General features: G+C 50.3%; 2 protein-coding genes across 2 annotated transcripts; both read right to left on the bottom strand.

Moving 5' to 3' along the window:
• Positions 1-532: 532 nt before the first annotated feature.
• On the bottom strand, positions 533-6,134 carry LOC139039709 (UL16-binding protein 1-like). The gene is made up of 5 exons (XM_070517139.1): positions 6,038-6,134; positions 3,620-3,883; positions 3,134-3,388; positions 2,321-2,456; positions 533-1,079 (listed from the first exon to the last, which is right to left on the bottom strand). Exons 1-4 carry the CDS (start codon positions 6,132-6,134, stop codon positions 2,338-2,340), a joined length of 735 nt encoding a protein of 244 aa, XP_070373240.1. The 3' UTR covers positions 533-1,079; positions 2,321-2,337.
• A 2,738-nt stretch (positions 6,135-8,872) lies between these two features.
• Positions 8,873-13,650, bottom strand: LOC106837312 (UL16-binding protein 1-like). Its single transcript, XM_044768129.2, has 5 exons — positions 13,356-13,650; positions 12,192-12,455; positions 11,683-11,958; positions 10,892-11,027; positions 8,873-9,664 (listed from the first exon to the last, which is right to left on the bottom strand). Exons 1-4 carry the CDS (start codon positions 13,438-13,440, stop codon positions 10,915-10,917), a joined length of 738 nt encoding a protein of 245 aa, XP_044624064.1. The 5' UTR covers positions 13,441-13,650; the 3' UTR covers positions 8,873-9,664; positions 10,892-10,914.
• Between the last annotated feature and the right edge of the window lie 6,730 nt (positions 13,651-20,380).

Genomic DNA, 20,380 nt, shown 5'->3' with positions numbered 1-20,380 from the left:
TGTTCTTTTCTGTGATCTTGATGATCTGGGATATGGTCAATCTTTTTACAGGCTTATTCACCTTCTCTGAACTGCTCCAAACATTTGCTCAAATGTTAGGAGAATTACTTATTCTTATTTATTTGTAGGAGTTCGTTATATATTCTGGATTCTGATGCTTGTTGGGGAGAAACAAAACAACTTTAGAAGTAGAGCTGTTTCTGCTGTGAAGACTGACTTCTCACTGAAGGAGGCGAGCCAGGGTGGAGGGATCACAGGACAGTCACCGCTGGGGCAGGGGGCTGTGGGGTGAAATCAGGAAGATTCTCGTTCCTTAACTCCCAGGGTATTGGTTTGCATCAATGTATTCGCATAGAGTTTGAGACTGACATCCAGACTGCTTGTTAATTTAAGAGTGATCCTTAAACTCTCTGTTTCCACAAGAAATCTAGCAGAACCACAGGTTACATTTGCCCCATAATGTAGAGGAAGAGTGAAATACCATGAATTCCCTACTGAGTGGTAAAAGAAAATTACAACATTAAGTTTTTTAGAATATAAAAATATTTATTTGAATACTATTATAAGGTAATAAATGACTAGAGGAAGTAATCTTAACTAAAGTATTGGTTTGTTTGAAAGACACTGAGGTTGTTTCTCAGGACAGAGAAAGCATCCCTGAGGTTCTGTAGTCTTACACAATATTTTTCTGGCAACACCGTTTGCAAGAACAGGCTCAGGATGCAGAAAAGAATCTGATTTTCCACAATCAAAGGAGAAGATGGAAAATGTTCTCCTTGCTGAGATTTCCTGTTCAAGCAGTTCAAGCTGAAGTGCAGGAATCCCATCACTGAGCACCGAGAGGAACAGGAACAACGTGTCCAGCAACAGCACTGAGCAGCAGCATTGCGGAAGGCCACAAGGGACCTGAGATGCTGCGTGGACTGTCTCACTGTAATCTGATGGTGGCCTCTGGATTGGTGGAATCTGAGCTCCTGGTGGTCTAGAAATGAACAGCAGGTGATCCAAAGGTGGTCAACCAAAGGCAGAGCTGCTGACACAGACCGCACTCTCACAGGCTTCTTGGGGGCATCATCAGCCTTTGGAAAAGAAACAGTGTGGGTCCAAGTGGCTGGGGAAGTCCTGGGTCAGCTCCCCAGTCACTCCCCATCTGGAGCCCTTCCCCCACTGAGGGGCATGTATTTCCCTCACCTGTCACCCCCACCCTGGGTGCAGCAGCTTGTACCAATGTCCTCCTCCCTTTACCACGTCACAGGCAGCCCCAGGCCCTGCTACCAATCATTCAGGCTCAGGACTAAAGAGAGTACTAAATTGATCTGCTCCCTTCACTCAGGTCCTGATTCTCCCTCTGATGGGAGGGCCTAAAAGGACCTGGTGGGATCTCTGATGGAAGAGAAGGGCCTGCATCCTGACACCTGTGGCCTTGAGGAGGGCTGTAGGCAAACTTCCTTCTTTTCCTCCTCTCCCAGCCTCTTAGATGGCAGCACACAGAGCTCTCGGTGTGATGGTCCCTGTCCCCCACCCCATCCATCCCTGGGCCAGCTCTGCTGTGAGCATCAACAGCAGCTCAGTCCCACCTATCCCCTGAGTCACCTCTGCTCCAGGGAGGGGTCACAGAGTGACTCAGGATCTGGGGTCTGCGGGAGCCTGACTGCCAAGTGATGCAACAGGCTGAGTCACAATTCCCCTTGTTCCATGGAGAACTGGCCGCCTCCCGATCTCCTCCTACACAGGCTCTACTGTTCTCCTTCTGCCTGACCTGCTGGGAGCCAAGGCACCCTCTGTGGGCACGCAGCCCTGCACTCCAGCCTGTTGAGTTGAGGCTGCAAGGCCTTCCCAGCCCTCCTCCTGGGCTTAGACCCAGGCCCCTCTGCTCTTAGTCCCCTGGATGAGTCCTCTTCCCCTTGACACATACTGTGGAGCCACCATGCAGCTCTTACTCAAATGTGAGTCCTGCCTCTGAATTGTGTGCCTGCTGTCCCCACAGCTCCTCCCACTGGGCCCAAATAGACTCTCCCAAACAGAGGATATGGTCTGAGTCAGGCCTGACTTTGCTAAACCCCTTTAACATCAACAGGCCCTAAGCCTTGGGGTGGGCCCCTCTCCTTTCCCGCTGGCTTTGCCATTGTGGAGACACCAGAACTCAGGGCTGAGCTTGTCCAGGGTGCTGCTATCAAGCTATATGAGTTCTTATTCTCCCAGTCTCATTCCCACGATGAGCAAGTTCAGTGAGAGGCAGGGGTTGGGCTGGGAATTCTCCTTTCCCTTCCTCACTCCAGGTAATGTGCCCCTACCTCCCCTCTCAATCTGCTCTCAGTACCTGTTAGTATGAAGGACTCAGCCTAGGAGGCCAAGGAGAAGAGAGCTGGTGAGCACGGTCACCAGGAGGATCCAGGCAATGGGAGTGATGGCCATGGCCCTGGATTGGGCTGTAGCTGGGGCCATGGTTGGTGAGGCTGAAATGGAAAAGGAAGAGTGACAGCCCTTGTCCAGACCCCACGTCTCCTCTGAGGAGACTCCTCCTCAGCTCCTGCTGCCCCAGATGATCCTACAATGCAGACATTTTCTCCCCCTCTACATGTGGCAGCTTCTCTGACAGGGCCTGAGGTAGGAAAGGAGAGAGGAGAAGGTCCTGTCCCTAAAGGGTTCATACAGCTAGTGGGGAAGCAAGGGTTACAATGTCACCAATCACTGCTGCTGTGACCGAAGAGGAGGTGACACCTGAGGGTGGTGGGAGAGGTCTTCAAAGGACCTCACATTTGAGGTGGTACTGAAGGATTTCCAGAAATAGAACAGGTGAGATGCAAAAGGAAAGTGAGGCTAAGAAGAGGGAACTGTAAGAAGTAAAGGTCTGGAAACAGAAGGATGCCCTCTTGTTTGGGGTCATCCAGAAATCCATGGTGAGTGGACAGAGGCATGTGCAGTGAGAAAGAGATGCCAGGAGTGAGAAGGGAGAGGAAGGGTGGTAGAGCTGACCTATGGCCATTGTTCTCCCAGGAAGAACTCACAGTCGATGGATCACCCTTTCAAACACACAGACACACACACACACACACAGACACACACACACACAGTGGGTTAGGTCGACCTCATTTAAAAAGAACTACTGCTTCCTCCTTCTCTTCTCAGTTACCTGTTGTCTCCGGCAGTTTCTCCCAGTGCACCAAAAATTGCTCAAGCCAGCTCCTGCAGTCTCCATTTGAGATCTTCCTGAGGAACATGCTCATTTCTCTGTCGTTGTCCAGTGTCTCTTTCAGCAGTCTCTCTCCAGGATCAAACACTGTACAGTTTTCGTTCTCGGAGTCACATGCCTCAAAAAGCCAGGATCCGCTGCTGCATCCATTGGCTTTATAGGGACACAGCATCTTGCCCTGCAGGGTAACAGGATCTGCCCCCCATGGAAAGAGGTCAGCCTCTGGTCTGGACAAATCCACCCCCCAGCCCGCCCCAGTGTCCACTTCTTTGGTCCCTTTGTATCTCCTGTCCTACTTGATCCTCTATGTCTGCTCTGGCTGCTGGGCCTCCTGTGTGGGACCAACTTCCAATTTTTACACAAACACCATAGCTCCCTAACGCTACAGAAACTGTTCTACTTCTGCCCTGAGCCTTCCAGACTCACCGCTGATTGTGGCAATCTCTGGTTTAATGTCAAGCAGTTTCTTCCTGAGCTCTTCCACCAGGTCTGTCAGAGCTTCTGACTGTCTCTCCCAGGCGTCTATATTGTTCACCTTCAACCCCAGAGGACCGATGGGTTTCAACTTCTCGCTACCACAGTGATAGGACAGAAAAACATTTCCATTGACCTGGCCTTGAACCTCACACCAGGGTTGTCCAGGTCTGGGATTAGGAATGATGGTGAAGTCATAGCAAAGAGAGAGAGCGGCTGTGAAGGAAAAATGCAGGTGAGGGTTGGGGTTGGGAAAAAAGGACCCCTAGGGCCCCCACCTCCATCTTTGTGAGAGCAAGGGGCTCTCTGAAGGGCTGGGCTGCTGAGGAAGGACTGCCTCTGCTAGCCCCTCCCCCTGAGAAGTTCAAGGCTGGGGCCCCTCTCTTGCTGGAGGAGAGGAAGTCTCCACCTCCTAGAAAAGCACACTGTGCCTCCAGTCCCTCCTACTCCAGGTTCTGGGGCCAGGCCTGGAGGCCTTTGCTGGAGTGTGTCCTCAGGCAAGGGGGTTAGGGGTCAGTTGGTGGAGAGGTGATTAGGGCCACTTCACAAGTGGGGAGGTGTTGCAGGCCCTGGGGTGCACAAGCAGGCTGAGGTGGGCATTGAAAGGGTGTGAGTTCAGGATGGGGAGCAGGGACTCCTGAGGGACAGTGGCTGCAGTGCGTGTGAGCTGCTTGTCAAACGCACTGGGAAGTTCCCAGGGGAGAGCAGTGGGCAGGATGGAGGGTGTGTGGGGACAGTGGCTTGTCCCATCCTCTTCCACAGGAACTCCCCCTGTCCTTCCCACACCCCGGGTGCCAGGGGCTCAGGCTTCCACTTCTGGAGGGGCAGGTGGGCTGGGCCCTGGGGGCTTCAGCAGCCTTTCTCTGCCATGCCCTCTCTCCCTTCCCTGGCTCCCCCCTCCCATTCCCCTGCATTTCCTGTTCCACAAAGTTGCCCATCTCCAGGCCCTCCCTTTGTCTGGATGGTGACAGCCATGCCACAGTGTCCCAGGAGGCAGAAATGGGCCTGCAGAGAGGCCTGGAGCAGGGGACGGCGATGCCACTGGCTGAGAAGTTTCCTGGGGTCCCCGCGTCCCCCGGCCACATCCTACTTCATCCTCCCCTCCCCGCCATCTCCCTCCCCTCACCCCCTTGAAGGTTCCATCTCAAACTCATAGCCTCGCGCTGCCCAGGGACACTCCCACAGCAGGAGACGGAAGTTGGGGCACAAGGTACGTGCCATCTCCACCTGTGTCGATCCAGCTCAGCGGACAAACTTGAGCTCTCAGCTGCAACAGGGAATGAGTCACTTTGCATTCCAGGGATCCTGACACTGTGGCTCCGCCCCACACTGAGCCTGGCAGAGCCTCGGAAGGTATTTATTTCCTTAACTCTTTCTCTCCTCCTCCTCCTTCTCACGGCCCTTCTTTCCTCCACCCATCCTCCTGCTGCCTCTCCCCGCTTCATTTCTGGTCTCTATTCCACGTCACACTCATTCCTGCTTTTCCGTAAATGACCCAAGATTTTCCCTCCCGAGAACGCTCCTGTCCTATGGAAAGGGGCTCAACACAGCCCTTAGCCATCCTCTCATTCACCACACGTTTTCTAGCAGTTTCTATCCCAGTGAAGCCCAAGACCTTTGGATAACCAAATTAACTTCTCTCTGGGAAATGTTTGAGGTACTGAGTCAGGAATTTGTCTTTCCAAGTTTTCTGAGCTGACAAGCTTTCAAAGCAGCACCAGGGCCATCTGGAGCCCTCTGAAGGGTCCTCTCACCGGGTTGCTGAGTCTGGATTTGGTGGTTTAGCCTCCTAGGCCTTTAGATTCTCACACTGTCCAACAACATTTAAGTAGTGGTGGCCTCATGTGGGCATGGAGAATAAAACCTGGGATCAAACTCAGGCTCCTGTCCCCGCCCTACGCAGGGGAGTCTCTTCTGACACAGATCACCTGGACACACCCAGCTCTTGCTCAACCCAGACCTGGGTCCCGCCCATCCCCTATGGGTCTCTAGTCTTCCACACCACCCAGCACAGGCTCCTCCTGCATAGAGACCCTAGGGAATCAGGCCAAAACCTTCTAATCTCTTTTACACCTGTGAATTCACAGAATTTTCTGCTGCCCCCTGTCCCTGTCCTCAAGTGCTGACAGGCCCTGTACCCTACTTCATGCCTCCTTCATTCTCCCACAGCCTCAGGACCTTGGGGACTTCTCATCTTTTGGAGCTCATCCTTTCCACATGGAGAAGGGAGTGCTGAGTAGGCGGTCTTAGTCTATTTTCACTTCTAATGGGGTAAAAGCTCAGTGGATGGGGCAGAGCGGGACCCAGGGTCTCCCCATTCATCACGGAGGCAAAGACCCCCAGAGCAGGCAGGGGCCATTGGATGCCCACCTCCCACCCACTTCTGCCCACAGTACCTGCTGCCATCACAAGGACCACGACAAGGATGTGTGAGGGTTTCTCCGTTGGCGATGGTCAGAGTGTTCATAGCGATGAACTGAGTGGAGATGGGGTTAAAGCCAGGGAGTAGGGGATGGTTTGGCCACAGATGGTTGTGCTGTAAAGTGGGCCCCATGCATGAGGGGAGCCCTCTCTCAGCTCCTGTTCCCCCAGGGAATTCATTGATCCCAGAGCGACTGAGCCACAATGTGTCTTAAACTCTGTTTTACAAAACTGATAAAGGGACACATTCTATTCCCACTGCCCACATGTGGTATGGAGACACAAATCTACAAATCCCTCTCAGTAAGTGTGATGGTGTTACTGTGGACTCGTCTGTTAGGACACAGAGGAGCGGGGAGGAGATGACTCATCTAGCCTGGGGATGTGTGATGGGAAATTTTATCCGTCGACTTGGAGAATGTTTTGGATCAGATGAACATTTGAATCGGTAAACTTGGAGTAAAGGAGATTGTCCTCCATGATGTTGGTGGGCCTTGTCAAATCAGTCAAAGGCTTGGAAAGAACAAAATGACTGAGGTCCCCAAAGAAGAGGGAATCCCCAGCAGACTGCCTTCAGACTTCGTCTGCACCATTGGCTCCACAGGGTCCAGTGAGCTAGTCTACACAGCAAATTGTGGACTCGATGGCCTCCATAATCACGTGAGCCCATTCTTTATAATTCTCTCTCTCTCTCCACATCAATCTGGTCCTGGTCTCTGGAGAACCGTGACTAAAACAGGAGGATAAGGAAGACAACAGGGGATGGTATTTCTGTCTAGCTTTCAAGTTCCGCAGGGCATTGACCAGTGGGTACCAGAATACCCGACAGAGGATTATGCCAGCACAGAAAGCCTGGAAGCGTGATGGTGATGACCAGCAGGTGGGCCAGAGTGGCTGGTCTTTAGGGTATTGGAGAAGAAGAGATTTCAGCAGGTGAAATGTGACTAAGAGGATACGTGGGAAATCCCTAAGTGGTCATGAGTTTCAAGCAGAGAAGTCATTGGGAACACTCACACACACACAAACAGACACAGACACACACACATCCCCTGTAAAGGACGCATCTAATCTCAGAAGAGGCGCCAAGCCCTTTTCTCTGAGTCAGGTACCTGCCAGCTCCTGCATCCAAGTGAGAGTCAGGATCTGTAACAGAGAATTTGCACACCTTCTATTCCAGGCCTGACCTGCTTTTCTGTCTAGAAAGGCCTGGGCTGACCATGCGGTTGAGGTGGAGGAGGGAGAAGCTGAGGGAGGCTGGAGCACAGAAGGCGAGAAGGGAACATCGGGGAGGACACGCCACCCCAGGAGGCAGGAGCTCTGTTATATTGCTTGAGGCTTTAACCTTCTTCCATCACATTCTGAAAATTAAGTTTTTCTTTGATTCTCATTTTCAGTAACAATAAAACTTTTGATAGAAGCATAAAGTGATACAGAAGTTGTGAGTACTGTGCAGAGCACCTCTCTTGCTGAACCATATGATACTAAGCTGTCATACTGATGTCCCCCACTTTTGGTGATGTCCTCTGATGCCATATACTTAGTATGTATTTCCTCCAAACCAGGGTGCTCCCCTACCCCACAATATAATCACCGACATAGACTTCCGGTCACCACATGACTGCTGTCTACTCCTCAGACTCCATTCAAGTGTCAACATTGTTGCAGTAGTGTCCTTTCCAGTCAAAGGAACTGATGGGTTGAGGTATTTTTCATGTCCTTGAGCAGCTGAAGACGTGGGTTAAGGTATTTTATTTGCCCCTTTTATTGATCTGGGCAGTTTTTAAATGTACGTGGAGAGCTTTAGATTCATGTGACCACTGCTATTGTATGTCAGCCGGAAGTTTTCAAATATATATTTGAAAGGTTTAAAAGTTTTGCATCTATCAGCTGGTGGTTTTATTTTTAATAGTATTAAAGATAATCTACTCTGAAGTGGAGAGAAATAGAAATCTTTTCACCATATTGAAAAATATATCCTACTTCAGTTGGCTATCTTAATGCGTTTTTTTGCCATGACACACACCACCACAATAGACAACCACATGCTTTGGTGTCCACGTTTGCCAGCCTGGACCCAACAGTGGGATGGCTGTGTGGTAGGAAGAACACATCGTCCACTGTGGGGCACTGGTGAAACACATGTCAAAGGAGTGACTCCTTTTACACTCCTACTAACAGTGTAAGCAAACACCCGTTATTCCATTTCCTGTCCTCCACCTGATATATTTCACAGTTTGCCCATTTGCTGGGTGTGAGGGCGCCCATTGTTCTTTTCTGTTATCTTGATTCTGTGGGATATGTTACATATCACCTTCTCTGAACTGCTCAAAACCCTTTCTCAAATCTTGGGACAATTAGACTTATTCTTATGGATTTGTAGGAGTGCACTATATATTCTGGATATTGACCCTCTGTCTCAGGGGAAAGAAAACATCTTTTAGAAGTAGAGCTGTTTCTGCTGTGCAGATGGACTTCTCACTGAAGGAGGCGAGCCAGGGTGGAGGGATCACAGGATAGTCACTGCTGGGGCGGGGGATCTGGGCTGAAATCAGGAAGATCCTCCTTCCTTAAGTCCCAGAATATTTGTTTCTACCGGGGCATCAGGATAAGCTGGAGACCGACAGCTGGACTGCTTGTTCATTTCAGAGGGATCCTTCAATTCTCTCTTTCCACAAAATCCAGCAGAATCACCAGCTGTAAGTGCCCTGCAACGTGGAGGAATAGCGATGCCACAAAGTCTCTCCTGGGTGATAAAAGAAAACTCCAAAATAATTAAGTTTTTTAGAATATAGAACTGTTTATATAAATATGATTGTAGGGTAGTAAGTTACAAAAGAGAAAAATCATAAATAAAACATTGTTCTGGGGCCGGCCCAGTGGCGTAGCGGTTAAGTTCGCATGTTCCACTTCGGCGGCCCGGGGTTTGCTGGCTCGGATCCCAGGTGTGGACATGGCACCGCTCATCAAGCCATGCTGTGGCAGGCATCCCACATACAAAATACATGAAGATGGGCACAGATGTTAGCTCAGGGCCAGTCTTCCTCAGCAAAAAGAGGAGGATTGGCAGCAGATGTTAGCTCAGGACTGATCTTCCTGAAAAAAAAAGGTACTTTGCAAAAGACAGAGGTTGTTTCTTAGGACAGAGAAAGAATCCCTGAGTTTCTGTAGTCTCACACAATATTTTTCTGGCACTATCATTTGCAAGAACAGGGTCAGGATGCAGACAAGAAGGTCATTTTCCAAAACAAAAAAAGAAGACGGAACATGTTCTCCTTCTTGATGTTTCCTGCTCAAGCAGTTCAAGTTGAAATGCAAGAATTCCGTCACTGAGCACCAAGAGGAAGGGGCACAATATGTTAAGGAAAGGCACCGAAAAGGAGAATCACCCAATGCAATGAGGGACCTGAGATGTCGCATGGACTGTCTCTTCATGATCTCATGGTGGTCTCTGGATTTGTAAGGTCTGAGCTCCTGGTGGTCTAGAAATGAACAGCTGGTAATGCAAAGGTGGCCAACCAAACAGCAGAGTCGTGACACGGACCACACTCTCAGGGCCTCCTTGGGAGCATCGCCAGCCTTCAGAAAGGAAACAGTGTTGGTCCAAGTGGCTCAGGAAATCCTGGGTCAGGTCTCCTGGGTCGGCTCCCCAGTCACTCCCCATCTCCAGTGCCACCCTCACTGAGGCTCCTGTATTTCCCCTCAGCTGCCACCCGCTCCCTGGTTCCACCAGCTTGTATCAACCTCCTCCTCCCTTTCCCATATCACGGGCAGCCCCAGGTCCTGATACCAGAAGTTGAGGCTCATGACTATAGCAAGTAATGAATCAATCTGCTCCCTTTACTCAGGTCCTGATTCTCCCTCTGACGGGAGGGCCTAAAGGACCTGGTGGGAGCTCTGATGGAAGAGAAGGGCCTGCATCCTGACACCTGTAGCCTTGGGGAAGGTTGCTGGCAAATACCTGTCTTTTCCTTCTCTCTCAGCATCTTAGCTGGCAGCACACAGAGCTCTCAGTGTGATTGGCCCTGTCCCCCACCCCATCCATCCCTGGGCCAGCTCAGCTGTGGGCATCAATAGCAGCTCAGTCCCACCTATCTCCAGAGTCACCTCTGCTCCAGGGAGGCGCCACTCAGTGGCTCAGGATCTGGGGTCTGCAGGAGGCTGGCCGCCAGGTGATGCAACATACTGAGCCACAATTCCCCTTGTTCCGTGGAGGACGGGCCTCCTCCTGACCTCCTCCTACACAGTCTCTACTGTTCTCCTTCTGTCTCACCTGCTGGGACCCAAGGCACCCTCTGTGGGCACGCAGCCCTGCACTCCAGCCTGTTGAGTTGAGGCTGCAAGGCCTTCCCAGACCTCCTCCTGGGCTTAGACCCAGGCCCCTCTGCTCTTAGCTTCCTGGATGAGTCCTCTTCCCCTAGATACATCACATGGAGCCACTGTGCGGTTCTCACTCAAATGTGAGTCCTGCCCCTGACTTGTGTGCCTGCTGTCCCCACACTGCCTCCCACTGGGCCCAAATAGATTCTTCCAAACAGGGATTCTGGTCTGAGTCAGGCCTGACTTTGCTAAACCCCTTTAGCACCAACAGGCCCTAAGACTTAGTATGGGCCCCTCCCCTTTCCCACTCGCCTTCCAGTGAGGAGATCAGAACTCAGAGCTGAACTTGTCCAATTGCTATAGGGCGATACGAGGACTTACTCCCCTGGTCGCATTCCCATGATGAGAAAGTTCAGTGAGGGGGCAGGGGTTGGGCTGAGAATCCACCTTTCCCCACCCTCCCACCAGGCTGTCAGCTCTCAGTACCTGTTACTGTGACGGACTCAGCCTCAGAGGCCAAGGAGAAGAGAGCAGGTGAGCATGGTCACCGCGAGGACCCAGGTGATGGGCATGACGGCCGTGGCCCTGGATGAGGCCGTAGCTGGGGCCATGGTTGGTGAGGCTGAAATGGAAAAGGAAGAGTGACAGCCCCTGTCCAGACTCCACATCTCCTCTGAGGAGACTCCTCCTCAGCTCCTGCTGCCCCAGATGATCCTACAATGCAGACATTTTCCAGCCCTTTACTTGTGGCAGCTGCTGTGACAGGCCCTGAGGTAGGCAGGGAGAGGAGATGGGCCCTGTCCCCAAGGGGCTCACCCAGATAATGGGGGAAGCAAGGGTTACAATGTAACCAATCGCTGCTGCTGTGACAGAGGAGGTGACACCTGAGGGCGGTGGGAGAGTCGTGCTCTCAGGAACTGACATTTGCAGTGGGATTGAAGGATTTTCAGAAATAGAACAGGTGAGATGAAAAAGAATAGTGAGGATAAGAAGAGGGAACAGTAAGAAGAAAAGGTCTGGACACAGAAGGATGCCCTCATGTTTGGGGTCAGCCAGAAATCCACGGTGAGTGGACGAGAGGCATGTGCAGTGAGGAAGAGACGCCAGGAGTGAGAAGGGAAAGGAAGGGCGGTAGAGCCGACCTATGGCCCTTATTCTCCCAGGAAGAACTCGCTGTGGATGGATCACCCTTTCACACACACACACACACACAGAAGGTGAGCTGTGTTGCTCTGGTCTCCAGAGAGCTGCCCCTTCCTCCTCCTCTTCTCAGGTACCTGTTGTCTCCAGCATTTTCTCCCAGTGCACCATGAAACTTTCAAGCCAGCTCCTGCAGTCGCCCATGGAGATCTTCCTGAAGAACTCTGTCACTTCCCTGTCACTCTCCCACTTCTCTTTCATCCGTCTGCCTCTAGGGTGAAGCACCTTCCAGGTTCTGTTCTCCGAGTCAAAGAGGAGGAAAGTCTGTCCTTGGGAGCCGAACTGCCAGGATGCGCGCGTGCATCCATTGGCTTCACACTGACACAGCATCCTGCCCTGCAGCGGGAGAGGGTCTGTCCCCACCATGGGAAAGAGGTCAGCCTCTGTTCTGGACAAATCCTTTGTCCCCGGCCACCCCAGTGTCCACCCCTCTGGGCCCCTTTGTATCTATCCCATTGTCTCCTCCAAGGCCTGCCCTTTCTGCTGGGCTACATGGGAATCCCATCCTTTTTTTTTTTACATGATTACAATCAACGCACTTAACCCCACAACCTGCTCTCCCCTGCACTTGGACTTTCTCACTTACCCCTGTCCGTGTATTTCTCTCGTTTAACGTCCAGCAGTTGCTGTCTGAGCAAGTTCCCCACGTCTCTCAGCGTTTCCATCTGTTCCTGCCAGGCCCTCGTGCCATTCACCTCCTCTCCCAGGAGACTCAAGGATTTGACCTCCTGGCTGCCACAGTCATAGGAAAGAAAAGTCTTTTCATCGACCTGGCCTTGAGCCTCACACCAGGATTGTCCAGGGCTGGCCTTAGGGAGGATAGTGAAGTCATAGCAAAGAGAGTGAGCATCTGTGAAAGGAAAACGCAAGTGAGCGCTAGTGTGGGGAGAAAAAGACCTCTAGGCACCCCCATGGCTCCCATCTCTGCCACAGCCAGAGCGTCTGAAGGGCTGGGCTGAAGAGCAAACCCCGCCCCCGCCCGGCCCCGCCCCTTCAGCAGCTTTAGGCTCGTGCCCATTGGTTGCTGGAGGAGGAGGAGGAGTTTGTCGGGCAGGAACCACGCCCCCGCCTCCAGTCCCTCCTACTCTACGTTCTGCGGGCCAGGAGTGGGGGCTTTTGCTGGTCTGTGTCCTGAGGAGAGGGGATAAGGGGTCAGTTGGTAGAGAGGTGATTGGGGGCAGTTCCCATTTGGGAAGGTGTTGGAGGCCGTGGGGTGCATGGAGACGGGGTGAGGAGGGCAGTGAAAGGCTGTGAGCTGGGGCTGGGAAGCAGGGACTCCGGAGGGACAGTGGCTGGGGCTACACGTGCTGTGAGCTGCTGGCCAAGCGCGCTGGGAACCTCCCAGGGGACAGCGGTGGGGAGGATGGAGGGTCTGTGGGGACAGTGGTGTGAGCAGAGGAGGGCAGGCTGCTTCTGGGGTTATGACCCTGCGGGAACACCCCTGTCCTGACCACGCCCCCGGGTGTCAAGAGCCCAGGCTCCCACTTCTGGAGGGTCGGGCGGGATGGGCCCTGGGGGCTTCAGCAGCCTTTCCCGCCACGCCCTCCCCCTCCCTTTCTCCTGCGTTTCTTATTCTCCAAATTCTCTCCTTTCTCCGCTCTCCCCTTTCGCACAGGCGACAACCACCGAGAGGACGAGAGCCCGCGATAAATACTCAAGGGGAGACGGCAGCGCCCGTGGGTCCCCGCGTCCCTTCCCCGTCCTAATCCATCTCCCACCACACTTCCCCGCAGCTTCATCCCGAACTCACGTGCCGCCCGGGGACAGTCCCGCTGCGGGAGCAGGAGCAGGAGCAGGAGGCCCGGAGTGAACTTGATGCCCGCAGTCCACCCCATTACTACCTGCAGCGGGGACGGGGACCCAGCTGCGCGCAGAGCCCGGTAGACTGTCAGGCAACCTGAGTACCTTCTGGCCCGTGAGCAGCGGACCGGACTTTATCTCAGGAGCTCTCAAGGCCCGCCCTCACTGGCCACAGCTCAACGGCGCAAAGGCTCATCGCCGGTGTCGCCGCGCGTCGCCTGGGTCGCCTCGCCCCGCCCTGGCCCGCGGCGCTCCTCCCTCCCCCGCATACCCTGGGCGGGCTCCTTCTCGCCTGGCTGGCTCTGCGCTGCGCTGCCCAACACGAACCGGAACCCGGGGTTTCCTGGGCGCCGCTCACCACGCCCCTGGCCCGGCGCCACCTAGTCCCTCCTCGCCTGGTCTGGATCTGGTGATGCTCCTGTAACTCAAATTATCTCCTCCTGTAACTCAAATTAGGCCCCTCCTGCCCCTCAGCCCTTCTTGCCTGCACCCATCCTCCTGGCCCTCCTGTCTCTATTCCACATTCACAATCATTGCTGATCTTCTTAAACCACGCAAGATTTTCCTTCTCGAGAACACTCCGGTTTTAGAAAAAGGGGCTGAACACAGCCCTTAGCTGTCCTGTCATCGACAGTACGTTTTCTAGTAGTTTTGATCCCAGTGGAGCCCAAGACCTTTTGGTAAACAAAATAACTCCTCTTTGCGAAAGTTTGGGGAGCTGTGTTCCGAATTTGTATTTCCAAGTTTCTACGGCACAAAAGGATTCAAAGCTGCTCTTTCTGTGACAACACAGCCCTGAGCTCCAGCCTTTAGACATGAGTCTGCCAGCCCTTCTCCCCGGGTTAGACCCAGGCCCCTCTCCTCTTAGCCCCCTGGAGGAGTCCCCTTCCCCTTGACACATCACATGGAGCCACCATGCAGCTCTCACTCAAATGTGAGTCCTGCCCCTGACTTGTGAGCCTGCTCTCCCCACCTTACCTCCCACTGGACCCAAAGAGACTCTCCCAAATAGGGATTCTGGTCTGAGTCAGGCCTGAGTTTGCTAAACCCCTTTAGCATCAACAGGCCCTAAACCTTAGTGTGGGCCCCTCCTCTTTTCTTCTATCCTTTCCAGTGAAGAGATATATGAACTCAGGGGTTAGCTTGTGAAAGTTATTGCTTCCAAGTTTTATGAAGTCAAAAGAAAAGCTCATGTTTTAAACTTACAGAACACATCAAGACTCAACCCACAGTAAGTGAAATAAGCCCATTCAACAGTGCAGGTTAGGTCCTCAGGAAATACAGATATAAAACTATCAATGAAACTGTAAAATATCTGTATTTAAATCATTAAAGTGTAAGGAATGAATAAAAACATTTCAAATAATGAGACGCTATCATAAAAGACCAGCTATATTTGAAATAGAACCAGACAAAACTTCTAACAATGAAAGTTTAAAATTAAAAACTCAACTTATTGGTGAACCAGCGTATTAGACCTAGTTTCAATAGAGCATCAGTGAACTGGATGATTAATTTGAAAACTCATTCAAAACTCAGTGGTGAGAGTTTCATTCTGAAACTAAAGAGAGAGGTAGAAAATAGGGATCCACAATGAAATGGTCCAACTTACATCTAACAGGGCTTCCAAAAGTAGAGAAGAGAGAAAATGAGGGACAGGAAATTTTCAAAGAGCTAATAGCTAAGTATTTTCCAGATTTTATGAAAGACATTAATCTTCCATTTCTGGAAACACAATAAATCCCAAGTAAGATATATAAAGATCAGGTCGCTCCTAGCTACATTGTGGTGAAATTGCACAACATCTTCAAGAGCTTCAAAGAGAAAAACTTGAAGAAGGAAAATTTTAAAGCAACCCTTCCTAAGATTCTCGTCAATGGAAAGACAATGAAAGTGACAACAGATTTCTAATTAGTCTTGAAAAATTCTCAGCCATTATCTCTTCAAAAACAACTTCTCCCCTATTGTCTCTTACCTCTCCCTCTAGGATTCGAATTAACGTGCTGTAAACCTTCTCATGTGTCTGCTATGTCTCTTCTCTTTCTTCTGGATTTTTCCACCCTTTTGTCTTTCTATACCTCATTCTACATAATTTTTTCTGATGATCAATCCAGTTGACCAGCTCTCTCCTCGGGTGTGTATAAGCTGCTACTAAAGGCATCCACTGAGTGGTTAATTTCAGTTATTCAATTTTACGGTTTTGGATTATTCCATAATTCAAATATCCTCTATCACTTTTATATAATTTCCAATTCTATATTGAATTTTTCATCTTTTTCTTAGCTCATTAAACATAGTAAGCATAGTTATTTTAAAATACCTGCCTGATAATTATAAAATCTAAAGCTGCAAGATCTAACAGGTAGTCTTCGCCACATTTGGCTATTGAGCACTTGAAGTCTGGGTAGCCCAAACTGAGATGTACTGTAGTGTAAAAGTCACACCAGATTTCAAAGATTTAGCATAAAAATGCCTCGCCTCATTATTATTTTTTAATATTGATAACATGTTGAAATAATAACTGGGGTTAAATAAAAACTTGAGTCATATATACTGAGTTAAAGAAAAGTATTTAGAGATCCCATCAAGATGGTGGCATAGGCAGACCCTGAACTCACCTGCTCCCATGAACACAACCATGTTACAACTATTCTTGGAAAAATTACCCCAGAGAGAGAACAGAAAACCAGATAAAAAGAATCTCCACAACAAGGGACAATCCTGACTGAGGTGGAAGAGGCAGAAATTTCTTCTGGACAGAAAAAAAGCCACCTTTGTGAGCTGTGGAGCTTCACGATGGGCTGGGAGCAAACCTAAGGTGCTCAGCCTTCCCTTGAGGAGCAAGGGACCTGAGCAGGGGCATATTACTGCTATAAGCATCCTTCAGACTCAGCACAGCTGAGACAAGTGCCATAGTATCTGCCTTCACTGGCTGTTAACTGCAATGGGGAATACTCCCAGAAAAGCTATAGGACATAAGCAGAATAACACAGCTCTTAAAGGGACCAGACACAAATTCACCCATCTCAGAAAGCAAACTAAAATCACCAGAAAGAAAAGTGTGCAGTCCTTTGGTGAAAAGAGGCTTACCTGGTAGCCTCTGGGTGCATCTCAGTGAGAGGTGAGACCTCTCCAGAGACTGAGACATTGGTGGCAGCCATTGTTGTGACATAGTACAGGTGTGGTGACACAGACGCTGGCAGACTCCATTGGAGTTCTTCTCCTGGTCTGTTAGCCCAGGGGTCTGCCACATCTACCAGAGCACAGATTTAATCCAGCTCAGCCAGGGCAGGGAGCCCACCCTAAGGACTGGCCCCACTCAACAGCAAGCCCTCAGGCTACTTGGCCTGCATTGACTGAGTGCCTCAATCCTCTGCAGGCAGGTGAGTGTGTCTGCCTCTGTGGGGCAGGGACTGCATGAGGAGCAGGTGGAGTGTGTGGGGCACTGGTGGAGTGTGTGGGAGCCTCTGTAGTAGGGTAACTGGGCATGCTCCAGGAGGTCAGGAAGTGTGAAAGGGCCAGGAGTATGTTGACGATGTGTGTGGACCTGTGGAGGGTGGGGCTTATCAGTGGCAGAAGACCTATGCTTCACAAACAGCCTGATAGGGGATCAGCCCTGCTTTCCAAAGACTGGAACAGTTGGGTGCTCCCATGCCTGGGGCCAGCCCCACTTAGCTGCAATCCTGAGAGGGCTGACAACAGCCTTGCAGGCCTGATGCCTACAGCAATTGTAAGTCTTTGAGCCTAGCAACCAGCCACACTGGGTGCCTACTCACTTAACAGAATAACTGCAACAGGAGTGTGCCATTAGACCTTGTAGCCAACTGTGCTGGGGCTCCTGGTACCCAATTTACAAACAGCTGGCTGGGGGGAAATGGCTAGATTCAGTGGGTACCTGCAATAAGAGCAACCCTACCACAGCAGGAGGACACGTGTATCCCACACTGGGGTCATTCCTGGAACATTTGGACTGGTGACAAAAGGGGAGCACACTGCTGGGCCTCAAAAGGCGTCTCTTACATAAGGCCACTTCTTCAAGATTAGCAGACATAGCAGACTCACATAATACATAGATATAAGCGCAGAGAAAGAGACAAAGTGAGGAGGTAAAGGAATGTGTTCCAAGCAAAGGAACAGGACAAAACCCCAGAAAAAGAACTAAATGAAATGGAAATAAGAAATCTACCTGAACAAAGAGTTCAAGCAAAAGTCATAAGGATGCTCACTGATCTTTGGAGAAGATTGAATGAACACAGTGAGAACATCAACAAAGAACTGGAAAATATAAAAAGGAACCAATCAGAAATGAAGAACACAGTACTGGAAATGAAAAGTTCACTAGAGGGACTCAATAGCAGATTAAATGGATCGTTGAGCTGGACCAAAGACTAGAGGAAATCACCCAAGCTGAACAGATAACAGAAAAAAGAATTTAAAAGAATGAGAATGGTCTAAGGAAACTCTGGGACTATATCAAGTGCACTACCATTGGTAATATAGGTGTCCCAGAAGGAGAAGAGAGAGACAAAGAGGCAGAGAAGCTATTTGAAGAAATAATAGCTGAAAAGTTTCCTAACCTAAGGAAGGAAACAGACATCCAAGTACAGGAAGCATAGAGAGCACCAAACAAGATAAACCCAAAGAGGCCCACACCAAGACACATTATAATTAAAATGTCCAAAATGAAAGATAAAGAGAGAACCCTAAAAGCTGCAAGAGAAAGGCAACAAGTGATACAAACAAAGGAAACTCCATAAGGCTATCAGCTGACTTCTCAGCTGAAATCCCACAAGCTAGAAGTGATTAGCACAATACATTTAAAATGCTGAAAAGAAAAAATCTACAGCCAAAAGTACTCTACCTGGCAAGGTTATCATTCAGAAAGGAAGGAGAGATAAAGAGCTTTGCAGACAAGCAAAAGTTAAAGCAATTTATCACCAAGAAACCAGTTCTACAAGAAATGCTAAAGGGACTTCTTTAAGTGGGAAAGAGAAGATCACAAATAGGAATAAGAAAATCATCAAAAAAAAAACCCCAGGCAATAAAATCACTGGCAAAGTCACAAATACAGTAAAGGTAGCAGATGAACCACCTATGAAGATAATATGGAAGTCAAAAGACAGAAGTACTAAAATTACCTATTTCAATGATAAGAGGGTAATGGGTAGACATACACAAAATGATTAGATTAGATATGATTTCAAAACATAAAAAGTGGGAGGAGGGGAGAAAAAGAGTAAAGCTTTTGAAAGAGGCTCATGTGGGGATGAAGAGGTAAACCACAGACTGCTGAGCCTGAGAGATTCTTGATTCTTGTTTGGTGGGTCTTGTGTTTGGGGGTTTTTCCGCACATCAAAGACACCTCAGGTGAGAAAGGAAGGCAGCGCATGGTCCATCTTTCTCATCACCAGGGACCCTGGCCCATGACTTTCCTAGGAGACGTGAGGGGAGTCCTCAGCAAGTGTGGCTCAGGGCCACTTGCACCATGTCTTCATTGAATCGCTTGTCATTCCCTGAGATAGCGTTTCCTGTGTTACAAATGAGGAAATGGATGGAATGAAAGATGAAGCAGCTAACATAGGGAAAGAAGCCAGAATTTCATCCAGATTCCTGATTCCTGCTTCTGTAATTGTGATCTATAGTCTATGTCCATCAACATTTCTTCAGGAGCCTATTCCACCCAACTTGGGGTCTGCTGTGGACCAGGTGTTTGCGTGGGGGTGAGTCAGGAGTAGCCCAGATTCCCACAGAGGCCTGTCCTCCTCCCACCAGGCCATCCTGCCAGGTCTCTACTGCCAGTCTTCTGCCTTCTCCTGTTCTCCCAGTCACTTGCCCACTTCCCTGAGCCTCATGGGTGGGGCTGCCGGACCCTTCCTGGTTGCCTCCTCCCGGGGATTCAACCCAGGCTCCTGTCCCCAGCCCTATGCATGGGAGTCTCTTCCCACACGCAAATCACCTGGGCCCACCAAGATCTTGCCCCACCCAAACCTGGGACCTGCCGAGCCCCTGTGTGTCTCTGATCTTCCACACCACCCAGCACAGGACCCTCCTGCATAGAGACCCTAGGGAATCAGGCCAGAACCTTCTCATCTCCTTTATACCTGGCATTTCACAGAATTTGCTGCTATCCCATGTCCCAGTCCTCAAGTGCACACAAGCCCTGTGCTCTGGCACGGGCCTCCTCCACATTCCCACAGCCTTAGACGCTGGAACTTATGCTCCCTTGGAGCTCATCCTCTCGACATGGAGAACATGTGCAGTAGGAGGCCTTAGTGTATTTTCCTCATTGGAAGGCAAAAAGGTTCATGGATGGGGGAGAGTTGGACTCAGGATCTCCCCAGTCCTCACAGGAGGCAAAGACCCTCCCAGCAGGCAGGGCCCACTGGACCCCAACCTCCCTCTCATTTCTGTTCACAATATCTGCTATCCTCACAAGGTCCAAGATGAGGATGCATTGGGGCTTCACTGTTGGAGATGGGCAGCATTCATAGCAATGATCTGAGTGGAGGTGCAATTAGACTCATAGATTCAGGTATGCTTTCGCCACGGATGGTTGTGCTGTAAAGTGGGCCCCACACACGAGGAAAGCCCTCTCTCAGCTCTTGTTCCTCAAGGGAAGTCATTGATCCCAGAGCATGTCCTAGGATCTGTAGCAAAAGTGATACGGGGACAAATTGTATTCCCAATGCCCACGTGAATGTGGAGCACACGAGTATACAAATCCCTCTCACCAAGTGTGATATGCTTACTGTGGCCTCAGGTGTGAGGACACAGAGGAGGGCAGAGAAGATGATTCATTATCTTGGGGATGTGTGATGGGAAATTTTGTCTGTCAATTTGGAGAACGATTTGGATGAGATGAACATTTAAATTGGTGAACTTGGAGTAAAGGAGATTGTCCTCCACGATGTCAGTAGGTCTTGTCAAATCTGTTGAAGGCCTGGAAGGGACAATATGACTGACGTCCCCTAAGAA

This window comes from Equus asinus, chromosome 1 (genome assembly GCF_041296235.1).
Source record: "Equus asinus isolate D_3611 breed Donkey chromosome 1, EquAss-T2T_v2, whole genome shotgun sequence".
Classification (NCBI taxonomy): Eukaryota; Metazoa; Chordata; class Mammalia; order Perissodactyla; family Equidae; genus Equus; species Equus asinus.
Note: the sequence above shows the minus strand (reverse complement) of the source record. Positions and strands in the feature narration are given on the sequence as shown.